At 53.6% G+C, this 18,065-nt stretch overlaps 1 protein-coding gene across 17 annotated transcripts in view; it reads left to right on the forward strand.

Annotated features, from left to right (window-relative positions):
- ENTREP2 (endosomal transmembrane epsin interactor 2) overlaps positions 1–18,065 on the forward strand; it is a 481,153-nt gene that overhangs the window by 459,648 nt on the left and 3,440 nt on the right. For 14 of the 17 annotated variants that reach the window (XM_064570020.1, XM_054513353.2, XM_045899545.3 and 11 more), the window contains 5 exons: positions 1,706–1,866; positions 2,460–2,595; positions 10,045–10,120; positions 15,141–15,347; positions 17,014–17,088. In XM_064570020.1, coding sequence (XP_064426090.1) covers positions 1,706–1,866; positions 2,460–2,595; positions 10,045–10,120; positions 15,141–15,347; positions 17,014–17,088 — 655 coding nt within the window. Of the gene's footprint in view, positions 1–1,705; positions 1,867–2,459; positions 2,596–10,044; positions 10,121–15,140; positions 15,348–17,013; positions 17,089–17,661; positions 17,770–18,065 lie in introns of all 17 variants that reach the window. The other 3 variants (XR_008507963.2, XM_064570012.1, XM_064570016.1) reach the window with 3 other exon arrangements.

The raw sequence follows: 18,065 nt of genomic DNA on the forward strand, positions 1-18,065 counted from the left end.
CTCATTCAAAATATGTCCCTATTAGACCTCAAGGACATCTGGCCTTGTCCTAACTGCTTAGCTTTGTGCAATACGCATCGGGGCTGACAGCTTTCCAAGGCAGAGGATGACAGACACACATTCGACCTCCTCATAGCCACTGACTCACCTCTATTTCAGACAATTAAACAAAGCCATGGCTCAGACATACTGGAAAGGCAAGGAACGTGCTCTGTGTGTTAAGAAAACCCACATGAAACAATTTCAGTCTGATGTGTTACATGTGTAGACATGGTCACTATTCTTTCTCTGTGAGTCTAGAGCATGCTGATTTCATGGTCATGATTCAGAATCGTGACCTCACCCTTACTCATGCAAAAATGTCCTACCATCCCAGCCTCTTATCAAGTCCAGATTATCCTAAGCACAGCTGCCAGAAGGTACGTCCTACCACACATCTTTAATAGCACTGCTTCCCAGCTCTAGCACCCTCACTAGCTCCCCAGTGCCTCCAGAATTAAGAATTAACTTCTAGAGTATTATATAAATTGGCTTTTCTTAAACACATCTTTCACTAGCTCACCTGTTCTTCTTGAGCCTGGAGCACCTTCTTGCAAGCCTACCTACCAACCTTCAGACCCATTCAGATGTCATCTTCATTAACCCTTTGTAGACTCCAGGTCCCCGCACAGTGCTTGGAGAGATTGTTTACTAGTGGAACTGTCCTTGCTTTGCTGTATATAGTTGATTGTCTCACCCTTCATGCGGTGGGGCATCCCAGACCATAGCATTCGAGTAGCACACTCTTCTTGCACCTGCAGGCACTCACAGTGAGGTGTTGATTGGAACTGGAGCAATGGCTTAGACATCTCCATGCCACGGGTAACCTCTGGGGAGCAGTGACCAGAGGATGGGAAGTTATTGGCCAGTGCTCCCTATGGGCAGAAATGGAAAGCTAGGCAGAGGCAGAGTTCTTTTTGTTTAAACGATTTTACCTCAGTTTGCTCAAGCAGCATCTCGGTTTTAAGGTTGCCCCACAGAATGTTCTGGAGCTCATGATTCTTTTCCCTCAGAGCAGTGTTTTACAAAGTTTATGAATTTCCTAGGACTGAGAAGTATAGATACTATTTGTCCAAAGGGACCTATAATGAAATATATGAGAAATGTTCCATTAACGGATTAAACATTTTTTTTTTTTTTTGGTGCAGACCTTCTCAGGAATTTTAACACACAAACATGCATTACAGGGCTCCAAGAAGGGAGTAAAATAGGTAGCATTTCCCAAATTTATTTCCCTGTAGGAATTTGGGAGGGGGTAGAGAGGAACATCTTGAGGGTCTGGTATTTTCTCATGAACATACTTCCAGAAGTGCAGTCTTAAATCATGGGCATCAGGCACCCTTTTGACCCACAGGCTTTGAGTAGTATAATCTGAAGAGAAAGATTTAGGGGTGGGGATAGAACTAAAGACTTCCCAGACTTTATTTCTCCTTAGGATGGAGGCATTCTGCGTAGCAGTGTGAGAAACAAAGCCTAACGAAGAAGCTTTGGGGGCAGGGCATTCCTCATGGAGCCATCATCTTGAAGTGTGTGTTTTGCTGTCACAGTCCGACAGTTTAAATTACATAAGTTCCAAATGGATCATTAAAGCTTATGTGTAATTAGCTTAATTAGACACAAGCCACACAAGATGTCCCAAATAACTCTGAATCTCTCTGTTTTCCAGTTCCTTCCACAAAGGGCGCATTCTGCGAGCCCAGCCTGCGTGACCCCCCATGGCACTGTGCTCCACCAGACCCTGGATTTCGATGAATTCATCCCCCCACTCCCACCTCCACCCTATTACCCACCAGAGTACACCTGCACGCCCACAGCCGAGGCCCACAGGTGGGTCTTTTCTGGTGATGGTGGCAGTGACTGGCATGGACACCAGGAAGATAGGAGCAGTGGGGGAGGTGGAACTTGCAACGGCCACGCTCGTTTTCAGTGGGGCAGCTGAGCGGAGGAGAGCGAACATATGAGAGCATGTTTGATTAGAGAGCAGAGCGTGAACAGTGAAAAGAGAACATTGGCTTAGAGAAAGAACATTTCTCTTGGTATTGCCGCCGTGCAACAACAAAAGCAAACCACAAGAGTGGCTCCATTATGTTCTCATGAAACGCAAAACTGCCACTGAGTTATGGTCATTAACATGACCGTAAAATTTAATTAAAGATTTAATTGGCTCTATGATTATTTTAATTTTAATGGACAGGGCCATAGAATTTAGTGAAAATGTCGACATCTCTCCAGAAAAAAACAAAAAACAAAAGAAAGTAAAACTGCCTAGCGAATGAGCCTTTTATTTCACAAACACAATGAGTATTTGACCAGGGGAAACCCTGACAAATGAGTTCTGATCGCCTTTAAGAGAAAGGTCAGCAGTTCAGGCTCCCCTCCCCCACCCCAGGAGTGACAATGCGATGGTTCTCCCTTTTCAGGGGCCTCCACTTGGACTTTGCTCCCTCTCCATTCAGCACTTTGTATGATGTTGCCATCAACAGTCCTGGCCTGCTCTACCCTGCCGAACTCCCCCCGCCCTACGAGGCCGTGGTGGGCCCAACCACTACCAGCCAGGTGAGACCTGGGCGCCAGACAAGCCAGTTTCCTGTACTTAGGCACACTCCTTGCATTTGTATTTTTTTCTCTGGTCTTGTGGAGAGGAGGCAGCAGGCTCAGAGAGTAGAACCTGCAGAGATCCCACCCCAGGCCCTAAGATGCCAGTCCCAATATTTGTGCTTCTCTCCCTTGGCTTCTCTCAGATGCACCTGAACTGATGGCTAGCAGGTGTGTCTGGGGACACAGAGCAGAAGGAGCTGGTTGGTACAGGTTCAAAGCCATGAGCAGAGACCCTCAAGGATAGAGCTCAGGCTGTGAACCAAGTACCGGGGGGACTCTGGCCTGCTTCAGCGACATGCCTCTGTCATTGTCTACTGGGGAGGTGAGAGAGCAGTCCTGGATCCCTGGTCCTGCATGAGGCTGGGCAGCCATAGGCCAGGGAAGTGCCTGAGCCACCAGGTGGGTGTAGCCGGCTTCCTCTGAGCCAGGTGAACCAGGCACTCCCACAGCCTCGGGGTGCCTGACCCACAGTGGGCACGCACTGGGGATACGTTGGTGAATTCTCAGTTTCCTCATCTGTAAAATGGGGATCATAATAGTACCAACACACAGGATGGAATGGGATGTGTGGAATGGACCCAGCACAGTACTTGACACACAGTAGGTTCTGATTCAGCAAACATCAGTTGCCCTTTTTATGGTATTGTCATCTTCGTTGTCAACATCACAGTTGTCACTCCTGAATATCAAAGGCCACAAGCCAGGGCAGAGAGGTGTGAACACTCAAAAGTTCACGCAGCACCCGAGTGCAGGACAGGTTGCGGTGAGGCCGCAGGGCTGGGGCACATGTGGGGAGCATAGCAGTCAAGCAGAGAAGGGGTACATGCAGGGGAGCTAAGAATTCCTGCCAGGAATGTGGGCTGCAGCCAGTTCTGGGCGCTGAGCCCTAGGCAGAGCAGAGTCTGCAAAACCAGGACCAGGAGCATCCAAAGGGCACTGCTGTGCTCTCCCGAGCCCATCTGGACCCACATCCCTTTGGGCTTCTCAGCAGCATGGAACCTTCGGATAGGCGTCCCAAGTCACCTGCTAGGAAGGGGTGCAGGCCTCAGACCTGGCCCAGACCTTCTGATGTCCTCGCTGCCCCTTTGAGATCTCGGGTCCACATGGTGAGAAGGCCAGGAGGCAGTGCCCGTCCTTTTCCTGGCCACCCACCGAGGAGCTCCTGGCCCTAAGGGACCTCTGTGGGTGGAGAAGTGGTTTTGCACAATGGCTCTTCAGACTCAGCTTCCACAAGCCTCTGGAGACAATCCCATCCACAATGGAAATCACATTCTGCAGGCCGGATGGTTGTGGGACAGGAAGAAAAGGCAAGAGGTGCCTACCTCTGTGCCTAGTGGGACATTGGCCACACGTTTTTTACAAGAAGGATTCTCCTTGAGGGTCACCTGGGTGGGACTGCTCAGGCCCGCCCCAGCCCACCCTGGTGCTGGCCACCTGAGCCTCTGGGCCTTCTTCTCCGCCTACTCTTGCCCTGAAACGTCCTGGACCAGCTTATCAGGCTGCAGACAGCAGATGGACTCGGCCAAGGACTCTTGGCGTTTTTTCTGTCCACAGTAGAAGCAGACATGTGGGAGCTGCCTGGGGTTGGCATGGGGGCAGGATTCATTAGTGGAGAGGCAAAGCGTGACTGAAATCTTATTTCTAAACTTATAATAATTGAATTACTCTTGAATTTTGTAAAAAGCGGAGTGGAAAATTCTGCCTTTCTGAAGTGATTTCTTTTCCTCTTTATGATAAAAATCACTCAAATCAGTATTATCAGTGGAAACTGTAAAGGGAGTCATAAGTACTCTGAGGGGAGCCCTGTGCCCTGCTGGAGGGTACTGGGCAGAGGCATCCAATCCATATTTGGGGGTGTCCAAGGAGCCTCCGTGAGCTGAGGGCTCAGGCTGAGTGGGTGGCAGTGGCAAGGCTCAGAAGAAGGCACAGCGCAGCATGCACATCCTCAAACAGAAAGCCACTCAGGATGAGTCTGCAAGGAGTATGACATGGGTAAAGGGTGACCTGCTCGGCTCACTGGAATCTAGGGTCATCAGAACATCCGCAGCTTCTATAGCTTGGGGCCTTGGAGAGATCCAGGTTAGCCGCAGTCATGGTCACCAAATTCTGGGGAACCGGGAGCGGGTAGGAGGCAATACTTCGGGTGCTAGAGGAACTGGACAGGCTGCAGAGCAGAACACAAAAGGGCTCCTAGGGGGCCTGGACTCACAGACACAGTGGTTCGGGAGGGAAGAGATAGGTCCAGTGCTGCCCGGAGGCTGTGAGGGGCTGACCTTGGTCCCCCTGGCTCGTCATCCAGAGACTGCTGCTGACCTTGGCAGGAGCAGCTACAAGGGGGCAATGGGGTAGGTGCTGGCATGGGCCAGAGGAGGGGATGGGACATGAGGGGTGTGAGTGAGCAGTTTTTGGACTCCGGTGGGCATCCCGGGCTTGTTGATCAGATACAGATGGCTGAGCCGCGCCCTGCCCCCCAGAGTTTCTGAGTCAGTAGTTGGGGAGGGGGATCCTGCTGAGAATTTGCATCCCTACCTAAGCCCCAGCTCCCGCTGTTGCTGGGCTGCTGGTCCAGGGACACACTGGGCACTGGAGTAGATCACTCTTGTGAGATGCTTGGCCAAGAGGAGAGAAGATAGGCGGTAGTTAGTAGAACTGTGGGCCTGGGGCGTGAGGGTTACCAAGGAGCTGTGGAAGGGCCCGGGGAGTGGGGAGCAGCTGAGCCAGGGTCGGGGACAGAAGTCCATAGGAGGCAGGAGGGGGAGGCTGACCCAGCCTCAGATGGTCAGCTCTCCCTGTAACCAGCAGGGGCATGAGGCAGGGCAGTACATGGGCCTGGAGACCCCAGCAAGCCCAGAGGTGTGTGATTCTCCATGGCTACCTTGGGGAAAAGAAAGAGTTCTGCTGTCACCCCTCCTCCACCTGCTGCTAATTGCCATCACAGAAATTCAGCTCCATGCTGGGGACCAACACTGGCCTGCCTCTCTGTCCTCTCTTGGTGAGCCGCCACTCCCATTTCCAGAAGGGAGAATGCCCTGGGAAGATGCGTGATTCTGGGTCCACCACCCTGTGGAGAGCCACAGGACTTCTCAGAGCCCTTTGCTTCTCAATCCTGATGGCGAGAACCCCCAACAGCAGTCCTGATGATGGGAATGGGGAACGCCCCCCTCCAGCCTATCAAGGACCCTGGATGCTGGAAAGGGGCCTCTGGATTTGGGTGTGACATGGGATGCACTACCCCACACTCGCACACCAGAAGGATACTGAGGAGTGTTTTATCGCTGGTTTAACTCTTTTCTTCTGGAGCATGGAATACAGATCTTCCTCGATTTATGATGGGGTTAAACCCGAGAAACCCCTCATAATTTGAAAATATCCTTAACACCCCTAACCTACCGACCATCATAGCTTAGCTTTGCCCACCTGAAATGTGCTGAGAAAGCCCGTCTCATATTGCGTTGGCCCAGAAAACGGCCGGCTTGCAAGGGCCTCGACAAAACATGATCTGTGGAAGAAGTGTGGGTTCACCTGGCCTTTCTCTGGGCCGGCCCCACTGGGAGGGGGATAAGCTGGTGATTAAGGGGCTGCCTCCATTCTCCCCTGGAGGGGAGGCCTGGTGCCTTGCTGGGCCCATTCTCTTTGACCCGGTGGTCTGGCAGCGCTTTTCAATCCCACAGACACCCCCGGGAGTCTGGAAGTCAATGAAACCCATTCCTGTCCACAGAGGGAAGGCTGCACCGGCCAGCTGCCCCCTCCCCCTGGGGCAGCCCTCCCACCTGCACATGGCAAGGAGCTGCCCCCCTTTACAACACCATCCTTTCTCCCAGGGGGAGGGGGAGGTTAATTACTTCACCTTGTGGACAAAAGGCATGTAAATTGCCTATCAGGACTTGCCTGGATAAAGAGAGGAAGACAGACTGATGGGAAAGCAGAGCATGCGTTGTGTGGGCCCAGGGGCAGGAGACTGCTCATCTGCGGGAGATTTTTAATGCAGGAAGAAACAGCACCCCTTGACCGAGCACATTCACTTTGACCCATTCACTCTCCCAGATTGGAGACTTCGTTTGCAACGTCCTTCTCTTTCCCATGGCTCAAGACCATAACTGGAGGGCAGGATCGAAAGGGGTGCATTCCTTTCTATAGCAAGAAAGTTCCTGGGAATTTGCCAGTTTGATCTTCCTGTGGGGATGACAGGCTTACGTTCCAGGGACCACAGAAGACTGTGCTGTGTTCTGTGGGATACGGAACCATGAGCTGAGCAGAGTCACCTCCTCGAGGAACTAACAGTCTGGCATGGTGACAGGACAGCCTCAAAGAAGCTTTTCTGGGGCTCCAGGGGAAGAGCCAACCTTGACAGTTTGAGTGGGAGTGGGCGTGTGAACAACGGGGAAGTTCATCAAGGGACAGCGGTGGTGGGACAGCGTGGAGCCCGGTTGGGGAGCTGAAGGTAATGAAGGAAGTTCATGGAAATAATTTGGATACAGATTTTATGACCTTGGATGTCGGACTACAGCAGTGCCTTTGAAGAGTTTGGCATTTGGAGTTGACATGATCCAGCGGTACCTCAGGAATTTTAATTTGGTGGCCGTCTGGCGGGAAGCCTGAGGTAGGAGACTAGAAATTGTGAGAAAGGCAGGGGACATGGCAGAGGTGCAGCCAACCGTAAGTCCTCAAGGTTAGAATTTATAGTTTCAAATGAAATCACCTTTACATTTAAAAATCTGGAAAGCAAAGCCACTTCAAAGATTGCCTTGGGGCATTAGCCTAAGATCTTAATTCACATTATCTGGGATTGCAGACAATTACCCCCAAAGACAATCTGATATAAATCTGATACTCACTGGTTGACCCAACCCAGGAGTGGGAAATTTACTGCAGAAATAGGGCAGAATTTTCATGGGTGTCTTAGCCACAGAGCTTCCTAAGAGAAAGGGAGACGAGGAAATTATTTGCCCAATGCCAACTGGACTTTTTCTATTTTTATTTTTTTGAGAGAGAGCATGCGCGTGTATGCATGCGAGCAGGGGAGTGAGAGAGGGAGAAGGAGAGAGAGAACCTCAAGCAGGCACCATGTGCCTGCCCAGTGCCAGTGTGGAGCCCAAAGCGGAGCTCCATCTCACAAAAGCCGAAATCAAGAGCCAGACGCTTAACCAACTGAGCCACCCAGGCGCCCCCCAACGGACTTTTTAATTACAACTCCTGGTCAATAGAGCGTGTCTGGGACTAAGTAAATGCAGCCTCTGGATGTCCCACGCGAAACCATATGCACAGCCTCACCTCTCAGCAGCCCTCTCCTGTAAGAGCTGTTACAAGCCTTCATTGCTAAACTCAAATTTCAACTTAGATTCTGTGCCACAAATACATGTCTTCTCCCTTCTTCTCCGCTGCCTTTATATGGAATCAAAAATGCCGTGTGAACCTCACAGCTATTCCCTTCCCGGCTTTTGGGTGGCAGGGTGGCCTTGGCCATCAGGGAAGGCCAAATTCAAATTAAACCCTTGCCACCCTGCTTACGAGATGTGATGATGTGCTGCCAGGAGGCTGTCTCTTCTCAAACCCAGATTTGACCAGGAGCCAGAGGGAAGCCAATGCCACCACTGCAAAATACGAAATGAATCCAATTTCCTCCTGACCTTGTCTCACTGTGCCTTTTATTTCTCTTGTTTTATTTATATTTCTTTATTACCAGGAGCTTGTCTTCAGGCCTCGAGTGTCCAAGTGGCCACCCATGCCTGCAAAATAAAAAAAAAAAATTAAAAAATAAATGTTTAAAGGGTCAGGAAGAGTGTTGGAAGGGAATGAACCTTGAGAGCATTGTTCTTTTTTGTGTGATTTAGCAGAATATTCTCGACAGATTTCCAGCATCAGTTGTAGGCAGATAGTGATTTCAGTGAAAAAGCAGGTGAGCGTTGGTGGCCATGGGACTCTCCCTCCCCCGGTTCCCTCCGCAGCAGAACAGGTGCGCTGAGGAAGGCACATAGCGTGTGCAGTATTAGACATAAGTGGGATCAAAGGGAACGGTTAGGCGGCTCTGGGTCTTCGCCGCAGGTGCCATTCTTGCCCCCAGACCGTGTCGCGGGTCCCCGCCGAGGGCATGCTTTCCCCTGCTGTGTGTTGGTGGGAGGGCTACAGCCCAGCACCTGCCACAGCTCCAGCCTGGTGGAAAGAGGAGAAGACTATCAGCTCTCCAAGTGAGGTGACGGGAGACAAGGGAGGCAGGGATGGAATTACCTGAGCTGGAATCGAACCGAGCTGCAGGGGCCCGCCTCACCTTCCCGGCCCTCCCCCAGAGCTCATTATTTGCGAGCAGGTCCCCAAAGCAATTCTGAAATGACACAAGGACTCAAAAATCGTTTTTTGAGTCAGCACAGGGGCACACATGTACGGTGTTCATGACATTCAGGCACATGGCCCGTGTGGGGCCATTGTCCCCTAAAAGGAGCAGTGGAGCAGATGTGGTCACCCGGGGTGGAACCGAGTGTGCAAGCAGAGGATGGGAGGGAGAGACAGGGCAGGAGAGCAGAGGTGCCCCATCCCTGCCCAGCAGAGGAGGTCTGGTCTTATCACCCCCCACCCCCCGCTGCCCCCATGTTCCCAAAGGCCTCTCTGGGCAGAATGATCCATTCAAGAAGAAATCTGCAAGAGCATGCTGACTTCCAAACACGATGCAATCGTCATGGCTACCCCCTGCACCAGGACGGGACAGTGTACCCGGAGTCATGGGGCCCACGTTCAACCGAGCACATGGCCTGAGTGGACATGGACCCTGAGCCCAAGCTCAGGCAGGGAGGTCAGCCTTGGGAGCAACCTCTTGCTTCCATCTGCAGAAGGCAAAAGGGAAGAGGAGCAAATGCATGCTCTGGGGGAGTCTGGGAGCTCACGGAGGCCAAGATTGTTTCTTAAACATCCACCCTGTGTGCAAGCTGTGTGGGCCCAAAGCATTACAGGTCTCATGACTGTCTGTCCCGTGTGGCTTTATTCTTCCTGCTATGGAAACAGGGAAGAGAGCAGTTGGGAGGAGGGCGTTGGAAGCGAGGCCAGGGGCTGTCCTACCTCCTACAGTGACTCTGGAGGAGTCTGTGTGGCCTTTTTTGGTCCCCAGCAGTGCCCCCGGAAGTGGAAGGTGAGTGGGTTTGGGGTCGCTGGCACCTGGCTCTTGGGGAGTGGGCTCTTGGGGAGTGCTGGGCACTCTGCTTTCAGAAGGTCAGAGAGATGGGCTTAGGTCTTGGCAGTGATCCTTTGGCCTTGGCATCCTCACAGCCTGACCCCATAAATTTAGAGGAGAAAAGCAGAAATGTACATACATGTCTTCCTAGAAGATGAGCTCTGACATCAGCCTTGATTTCTGGAGCCTGTTGTGATGTCCCCTCCAAACTACAGATGACCCATCCGATGCCTCGTTTCTTGCCGTAGCTTACGAGTGTGGATCAGCAGGCGACCGAGTCCAGCCCCAGGGACCCAGATGCCACGGATGGCTTCGGCACACAAGGTAATCTTACCCCATTCAGCATTTGAAATAAGTCTGTGTTTTCCAAAGCATGTCCCCTTTCCTCTCCTATTTCCTTCTCTCCTCCTCCCTGCTCCTTGCCCTCCCTCCATTGCTTGCTCTTTAAGGGGATGGAATTTGCTATAGCCTTTGCTGTTCAGTACCATAGACGTTCTCCAGAGTTCCTCCCTTAGGGGCATGTAGTAACAAGTAAGTCAGTACACCTGGGGGGCCTCATGCTTTCGCTCGGGGGGGCTTGCCCCCTCTCCCCCAGTGCCCTTTCTTCTCCACTTGAGGGGTATGGGTTTGAAGACATGCTTGACTCCATCTGGGATGGACCCTTTCTGGAGCTAAAACTGTAGCAGGTTCATGTCCACTGGGCTTCTGCCTCAGGAGGGAGCCAGGCCGGGCCCCTTTGCCCACTGGCTTTGTGGGGAGAGGCCGGGGGAAGGATGCTAGAAGTTGTATCCTGGTGGACATTGAAGGAAAAATGTGGAAGGTCTCTCAGACGTGAGGTGGGAGCCGCTGTACGAAGCCAGAGGTGGGGAGGTCGTCTGAGGTGTCAGGAAAGCGGACAACCCCTAGTCACAGAGGGAGCAAATGGGTAGGGGCTGGGTCCTTGGGTGGACTCAGGTGGGTGGGCTTATTCAGAGATGGAAGTCAGCTAACTTGTGAGATAACTAAGGGTCCCAGAAAGGACCACCATTACAGTCCCAGGGCTCAACCCCAACTCTAGTTAACATCTAAGAAATAAGAAGGGGCCATCCTACGAGGATGCCTTTGGGTTGTAGGAGTCTGGGCTCTGCCGTTCTAGGATTTGGAAGTGACTTTGTCCTTCACTTGGTGGCTCCTAGCAGCCATCAAAAGCTGTGGTATCCTGTGGCCTTCCCAGAGACTGCTGCAGGGCACAGCGTGTCTCGGTCCCCCACCACAGGTGACCACACCCACCCAGTGCATGATAGACTTTGCGCCGATGGGGCTTCCTTTCCCCATTCCAGCCACATCACTCCCAAAAACGCACGTTCTGGAGGAAAGCATGGTCGGCGAGGCCAAGCAGCCTGGTGGCTCCCAGAGCCCAGGGCAGGTAGAGATGGACAGGGGAGTCAGGAATTCTTGCAGGCGGGCGGGGCCTTCCTCACTGCGCAGGATCTGGGCAATTAACTGGGCTCGACTGGGAAGCTCAGGGCTGCTTCCAGCACCGACTCTGGGTAGAGGGGCCAGGCTGGAAGTGGGCAGGATTATATGGAGAGGAACGGACAGACACACTCATGGGACAGCAGGCCGAGCAGGTTTCACTTTAGAAAAGATGCCTCCCACCAGGTAATTTCTGGATGGAGTGAGGTTGAGGTCCCTGTCATTTTTTTGGTCTATGCATATCCAACTGCTCCAGATCGTTTGTTGCTTGTGTACCTTTGACAAAAGTCAGCTGGGCATAACGGCGTGGGGGTAGTTTTGGGCCCCGTATTCCGTGGCATTCGTCTGCGTGTCAGTCCCTCTGCGCTGATGACCGGTTGCTCGGCGCTGAGCCTTCCCATCAGCAAGCCACACCTCCCCTCTGCTCCTCTTCATCAGGATTGTTCTAGGTCATCTATGGCCTGTGTGTTTCCATATCCCTTTTAGAACCCACTTGTCTGTGCCCACAAATACTCGAGCTGGGAATTTAGCAGGAATGGCATTAAGCCTGCAGAGGGTCTGTCTCCCCGCGGATTTGGATCTTCTTTGACTTCTTTCCTCAGCATTTTGCCATTTTCAGAATACAGATCCTGGACATGTTTTGTTAGGCGTATACTTGGGAGCTTCGTTTTCTTTGGAGCTGCTGTAAGTGGCGTTGTTTTTACTTTGGGTTTCTGCACACTCGTCAGTACGCGTGACCGACGGTGGTACAGGGTGATCGGGTCTCCTGCAACCTTGTCAGACTCATGTATGAGCTCTAGAATTGGGAGGGGGGTGCCCGGAAGGGGATAGATGCTGGTATTGTTTTTCACTTACTGAAATAAAATAGTAATGAGGACACGGAGGCTGGCAAGGCCAGAGGAAAGGCCCTACACCCAGACCTGACTGGCGGCTTGTAAATCAACCCACCCCTTTGGCAAAGCATCTTGATAAAGAGCCATAAAACATGTTTATGCTGTTAGGTGTGGTGATCATACTTCTGGAACTGCCCTAGGGGGGTAATGCAAAAAAAAAAAAAAAAAGAAAAACCGTAGGCATAAAGATAACTTGCATTTTTCATAAGAGTAAAAACTTACAGGGACAATGATGTCCATTGATAAGAGTCAAGGAAAATATGATACATATGCTAAATATATCATTTTACATTGATTAGGAAAAATGCTTGTGATCGTTAGGTGAAAAGCCGGAAGTCCACTAGGATGATCAGTGCTGTGTAAACAGACAACAAAAGCCGGTGAGGGGGTACAAGAATGTCTTGGCCTATGAGCTTTCCCTGTTGTGTTACCCTAATTATATAAGTTTCCGTTAATGATAGCTATTTGGAACTAAGTCACATTTCTCTCTCTGTGACTCTGTTTACCTGAGGAACTCAGCCATTGGATTATCACTGACATTAAGCAAATTGGGATTAAGGATATATGCTTATGTCCAATCTCATCAAATGGTGCATATTAAAAATGTACGGGGTTTTGTGTATCATTTATACTGCAATAAAGCTGTAAAAAAGAGAGAAAACGGAGATCAAGAGGAATCAGCAGGGATGAATAGGATTCAGAATAATTTTAATATGCCGCTGTGTGATTTTGATACAGTTAATAATTCCACTTGCTGGTTTGAGGTTTTCTAAGGATACAGGGAAGTGTTTCTTTTCTACATGGATGCATTCAGCTTTGAGTGTTTGCCCAATCATTTCCTTAGAATCAATTCCTATGGGTGAAATTGCAGAGTCCAAGGAAATGGGTATCTTAGGTTTTGGCGTGTTGGCCACATGGCGTTCTGGAAGGGTTTTATTGCTAGTGTCCGTACCCACCAACGGTGTTTATGACACCCCAAGACATCATTGTTCCTGATGATCTTTATCACCCCTGCAGGTGAACGATACACAAGATAGAGTGTGAGCACCTTTTTACATGTTTATTACCTACCTGTAGGTCAGTTTGGGGCCCACATTTTTGCAGTGTTTTGTGGGGTGTTTTTGTGTGTGTGTGAATTTATAAGAAAAATATTTGTTAAATAGATACATTTTCTCCCTTTTCTGTTCACTGCAGGGACGCCTTCCCAGTTTGTGCTCGGCTTCCTCCCTGTTAATAATGCCTTTGCCATACAATTTTTACAATTTGTATTTTTTTGTTTGTTTTTGTTTTTTATGATTTTTCTTATTGTCAGATTTATCAAGCTTTTCCTCTCTGGTGTCTATCATGTTTACAAAGTCTTTCTTCACTCCAAAGTTGTAGATTTATTCTATTTTCTACACCTGTTCTTCCAGTATCTTAAAAAAGAAAAGGATTGGGGCTCCTGGGACTCTTGATTTCAGCTCAGATCATGATCTCAGGGTTGGGAGATCAAGCCCCGAATTGGGCTGTGCACTGAGTGTGGAGCCTACTTAGGATTCTCTCTCTCCCTCTCCCTCTGCCCCTCCCTCTCTCTACCTCCCCCTACCTCCCCCTACCTCCCCACTCTCTAAAAAAAAAAGGAAAAAAAAAGATCAATCATCCTGAATTTTTTTTTTTTTCTTTTGCTGTGATTGGTGAGGTTCGGTTCATCCAGATGGACTGCTAAATGTCTCATGGTATCTGTGGAGAGGGCAGGGGTGATAGTGGAGGGCTGCTGAAGCCGGAGTGCTCTAGAAGTGGGCTGCTTCCACCCGGCTCCACCACTCTGTGGCCTCGAGCTCCTCTTCCCCTGAGGCCTCTCAGCCGTGTTTCCTGAGTGGTAGCCTGGGAGAGCTGAGAGGATTAAGTGGGAGGTCACCGGTAAAGCCCTCGGTGTAGGGCAAGCGCACAGATGCGAGGGAAGCAGAGAGGGCTCCCACAGTATCCACGGAAAGGGATGGAAGGGACAGATCCCAAAGCTTCCCACCCAGAGTTGTTCAGGCTGCTGTGGTTCTTACAAAGGGTGAGCCTTTCGCCTCAAAAATCTGCCCCTGATGGGTGAGGAGCCTCATGGAAGGCAGCTCTGACCTTGTCTGGTAATGGGATAAAAGAGCGGAGGGAGCACTGGTTCTTGAGCCTTAATACTGTGCAAACAGATCCCCTGCAATCTTGTTAAGACAGGTTCCGATCCCGTCCCCCCAGGGGGCCAGCCTTGGAGTGGTGAGGGGCTGGAGCCCAACCTGACCAGCATCACAGGGATAGAGCAGTGGGTCGTACACTTGGGGTGGGGGGGAGCAGAATCCCCTGGGGGCTCGTTCCCACCCCCGAGTTTCAGGTGCAGTGGGGCTGAACGCCTACACGTTCCCCGGGCCGTGCTGATGCTGACGGCCTGGCCCACGCTTGGAGAACCAGGCAGGCCTCCCGGGCGGGCTCCCGCCCCTGCCTGACCAGGGCAAGGCTTGCACTCCAGGCCCTGGGCCATACCCTCTGTGTGCAGCAGGCAGGTTCTCAGGCCCAGGAGGCCCCGGCTAGGATGCCCTAGCGCCCCTCTGAGCCCCACCCTTCTCTGCACGGGCTGTGTGCTGTGTGGGCATCGAGCATCCTGTGACCTCCCCCTTCCTGGACGTCAACCCCCCCAAGGCCTGCCCTGGATGGGAGATGGGGCTGGGTTCTGACTTTTAATCTCTCATGGATTGTGAAGAGTGTAAGTGCCCCGCACCCCATACGCCCCCTGGAATGATTCTTGGGAGATCATCTGGCGTCCACCCAAACCTTCCTACACCATAAAGCATGCTCCATGTTTCCACGCCCTCAGGATTACAGGTTGGTCTAGACTGGGTGTTGAAGGGCAGACGGCTCGGGCCCCCTGGGAGGGCTCCAGGTGGCTGAGACTCACTCTCAGGCAGGCACTGGGCCCGTCTCTGGTGGCTCTGTGGTGGCCCAGCCCCAGTGCTAAGACTGTGTCCCTTGCCTTGTAGAGCCCGCAGATAGTTCAAGCCTCCTGGCATCCGAGGGTGCCACTGCGCCAGGCCTGAGCCCCGAAGGCCCCGTGGGTGCCTCACAGCCCCTGCCACCTGGCCTCGAGTCCCCGGAGGGCCCTGACCAGGGCACATGGGTGGTGCCAGGACCCAGGCGTGTGGCCCGCTCCACCAGCGACCCCACTTCTTGCTCATCCAGTGTAGCAGGTATGACTGCTCCAGCCCCGCTGTGTCCTCTGCATGTGCCCTGCTCTGCCCTGGACCCTGCAGGCCTCAGTGAGCTGAGAGTCAAGGCCAGGCCTTGGGACTGTGCTCAGGGGCCACTTTGGGAATGTGGCCTTAATGCCCGAGGGCCCTAGGGAGGGGTGGACAGCCAGGGGCCTCTGCTGAGCACCCACCAGGCTTCCTACTTTCTGGCTGGGGAGTACGGGGAGGAGGGATGGAAGGTTTGGGGTGATGAGAGCCCACCCGGGGTCGGCTAGCCCCTGACATCAGCCTGCCAGTGGCACACCAGCTCTGGGGCCCACGTGGGGACTCAGGTCGGGCGGGTGGCTCTCTCCCCAGGACTAGCGTGGGCTCCACACTTGGGGGAAGTGCTGGTGCCTGCTTCGTGGCCTGCTGGGACCCAGGGCCACATAAGGCATGGCTGTGCCTCAGTGGCAGCGCTGGGCTGGCGGGGTGTCCTCCAGCCGAGCCGCCCCAGTTAGACCCAGGTGTGTTTCCAGCAGCACCTCGCGGGCCCCCTTGGCAGCCCTCCCTGTGGGGCCTGGAGCTTGGGTCCCAATTGCCACACGTGACTCGGAGGGGGCGGCGCCCTCCCTGGGCTGTCGGGCCTGGCGTCAGAGTCACTGTGCCCAGCAGCCCGGGACTTGCCCTTCACGCCAGCCCCCCAGGGGGCCTTGTGTGCCCTGAAGCCGGTGCTCATTTCGAGGGGGGAGGATGGCAGTGTCTTTGCCTGTAAGGTCGGGTGGGACTTAGGCCTGCAGGGCCATCGGAGTGTAGACTTCCTACAGTGGAACCCAAAGAGCCCGGAAGAGGCCTGGACTCAGTGGTCTTGTCTGGCTGAACCCCAAATACACAGGATCCGTGCCCCAGGAGAACTGTATCCCGGGAAAGGACCAGGAAGCTGCCAAGGTCATTGCCTACAAGGGCCCTCCTGGTGGAAAAGCCAGATTTGGCCCTGCAGGCTCCTTGGCCTGCATCCCTCTGTCCCGCTGCCCTCCCCTCCCACGTCCAGCTGCCAGCTCACTAGACAGGACTCCCTCAGACCCTCCTCTGCACCCCTCCCCCCGCCTGTGCTGGAGGATTCCACACTCAGCTCTTCTGTCCTCCCCGTGAGGGCTATTACCCGTTCAAGTCCGGGGGACGATCCCATGCACCAGGCATGTCTGCTCTGTGGCCCCTGATGGCATCCTCTGCCCCCTGTAGGGAAAGTCAGGCTCTGCAAACCGTGACATTTTGGGGGTGGGGATGAGGAGAAGCGGCGGTTTGATTACAGGTTGTCACAGGGCCTTCTCTGCGTCCCTGCACCAGGCCGTGGGCACAGCCTCTCCTCAGCTAGACGAGGCAGTTACTGTCCCGCATGTGCCTCCCCGGGGGTCTCTGGGGCATTCCAAGGGCACTGGGGTTGCTTGGGGCGCTGGCCCGCCGCGCTGTGCCCAGCCCGGGGATGCCGCCTGTCCCGTGGGGGGGGCCAGCTCTGGGACTGCCCTGTGGGACAGCGCACGGCTCGGCTTGGGGTGAGTGCAGGAGCCTCCCCCTGCGGGTCCGCCGCATCAAAAAGATAGTTCTCGGCCACGGGAGGGTGATGATCTTGTCGTCAGGAGCTCCGTTTTCCCTGCTGCCTGTTAACTGGATTCTCTCTCTGATTAAGGCCATGCCTCGTCACACACCCCGTCCTGCAGCCAGGACCTGGAAGCAGGACTGTCCGGGGCTGCTCTGGGGACCGGTGAGACACTCCTTTTCTGAAGCACTTTGACACCTGCTGCGAGACGGGGGCGGGGGGGGGGTGTGACTCGTGCTCCTTGGCTGCCTCGGGGTGTCAGCCAGGAGCACGGGCTCCCCAGCTCTGCGGGCTTTCAGAGAACGGCCTTGCCTTCCCTTCTGGCTCTGGGGAACACGTGAGAGGCGACAGCGGCTGTAACAGGCTCGGGCTGCTTGTTTCACCGAATTTCTGCGACGCTCTGTGGGCGGGGGACATGGGCCTCGTGTGTGAGGTTCTTACAGTTCCTCGTGCTGAATTGTCAGCCTTGCCCCACTGCCCCCAGAACGATGCCAGGCCACCGGGAAACGCGCTGTGGGCAAGTCAGGCCCTAATCTGGTCCCAGGGGAGACGGCACCGTCAGACCATGGCTTGTGCCTCGGGTCATCCGGAGCAGCCGTGGGCCCCGTTGGGAGCCGGTGCCCCTGGCCTTGGCCTGCAGGGCCCCGGGTGCTCTGAGCTCTGGTGCCAGTGAGCAGTGGCTGCTGTCAGCCCTGCATGTGGTGGGGGGTGCCCTCATTGCCCCTCTGTCACCCCCAGCTCTGGCCTTCAGGCAGACCCATCTCTAGATGCCATCAGACCCACAAGGGCAACGGTCACTGAGCCAAGCAAGGCCGAGAAGCAACCCCCCCCAGCGGAGAGACGAAGGCAAGGGGGATCCCCACCTGCACCTGTCCCTCTTGCCCCACCCGCTTCGCATTTTGCCCTCGGATCTCCAGCCCTTCAGCGCCGGGGGGCTGTGGCCCCTCTAGGTTATAACCCCAGCTCAACTCAGGGCTGACAGGGGCCGGGCCACACTGGGGATGAAGGGACCCAGGAAGCAGGGACACGCCCAGTGCGCCAGCCCAGGGACGTGGAAATGCCAGCCGAAAGTGTGTCCCAAGCAGGCTTGCGTTTGCTTTGTCAAGAACTCACTTAACGGCTGCTTTTTGTCTTGTTTTGGT

This window comes from Mirounga angustirostris, unplaced genomic scaffold (genome assembly GCF_029215605.1).
Source record: "Mirounga angustirostris isolate CCGP_5_RB_7025 unplaced genomic scaffold, mMirAng1.0.hap1 SCAF_9, whole genome shotgun sequence".
In the NCBI taxonomy this organism is placed as follows: domain Eukaryota; kingdom Metazoa; phylum Chordata; class Mammalia; order Carnivora; family Phocidae; genus Mirounga; species Mirounga angustirostris.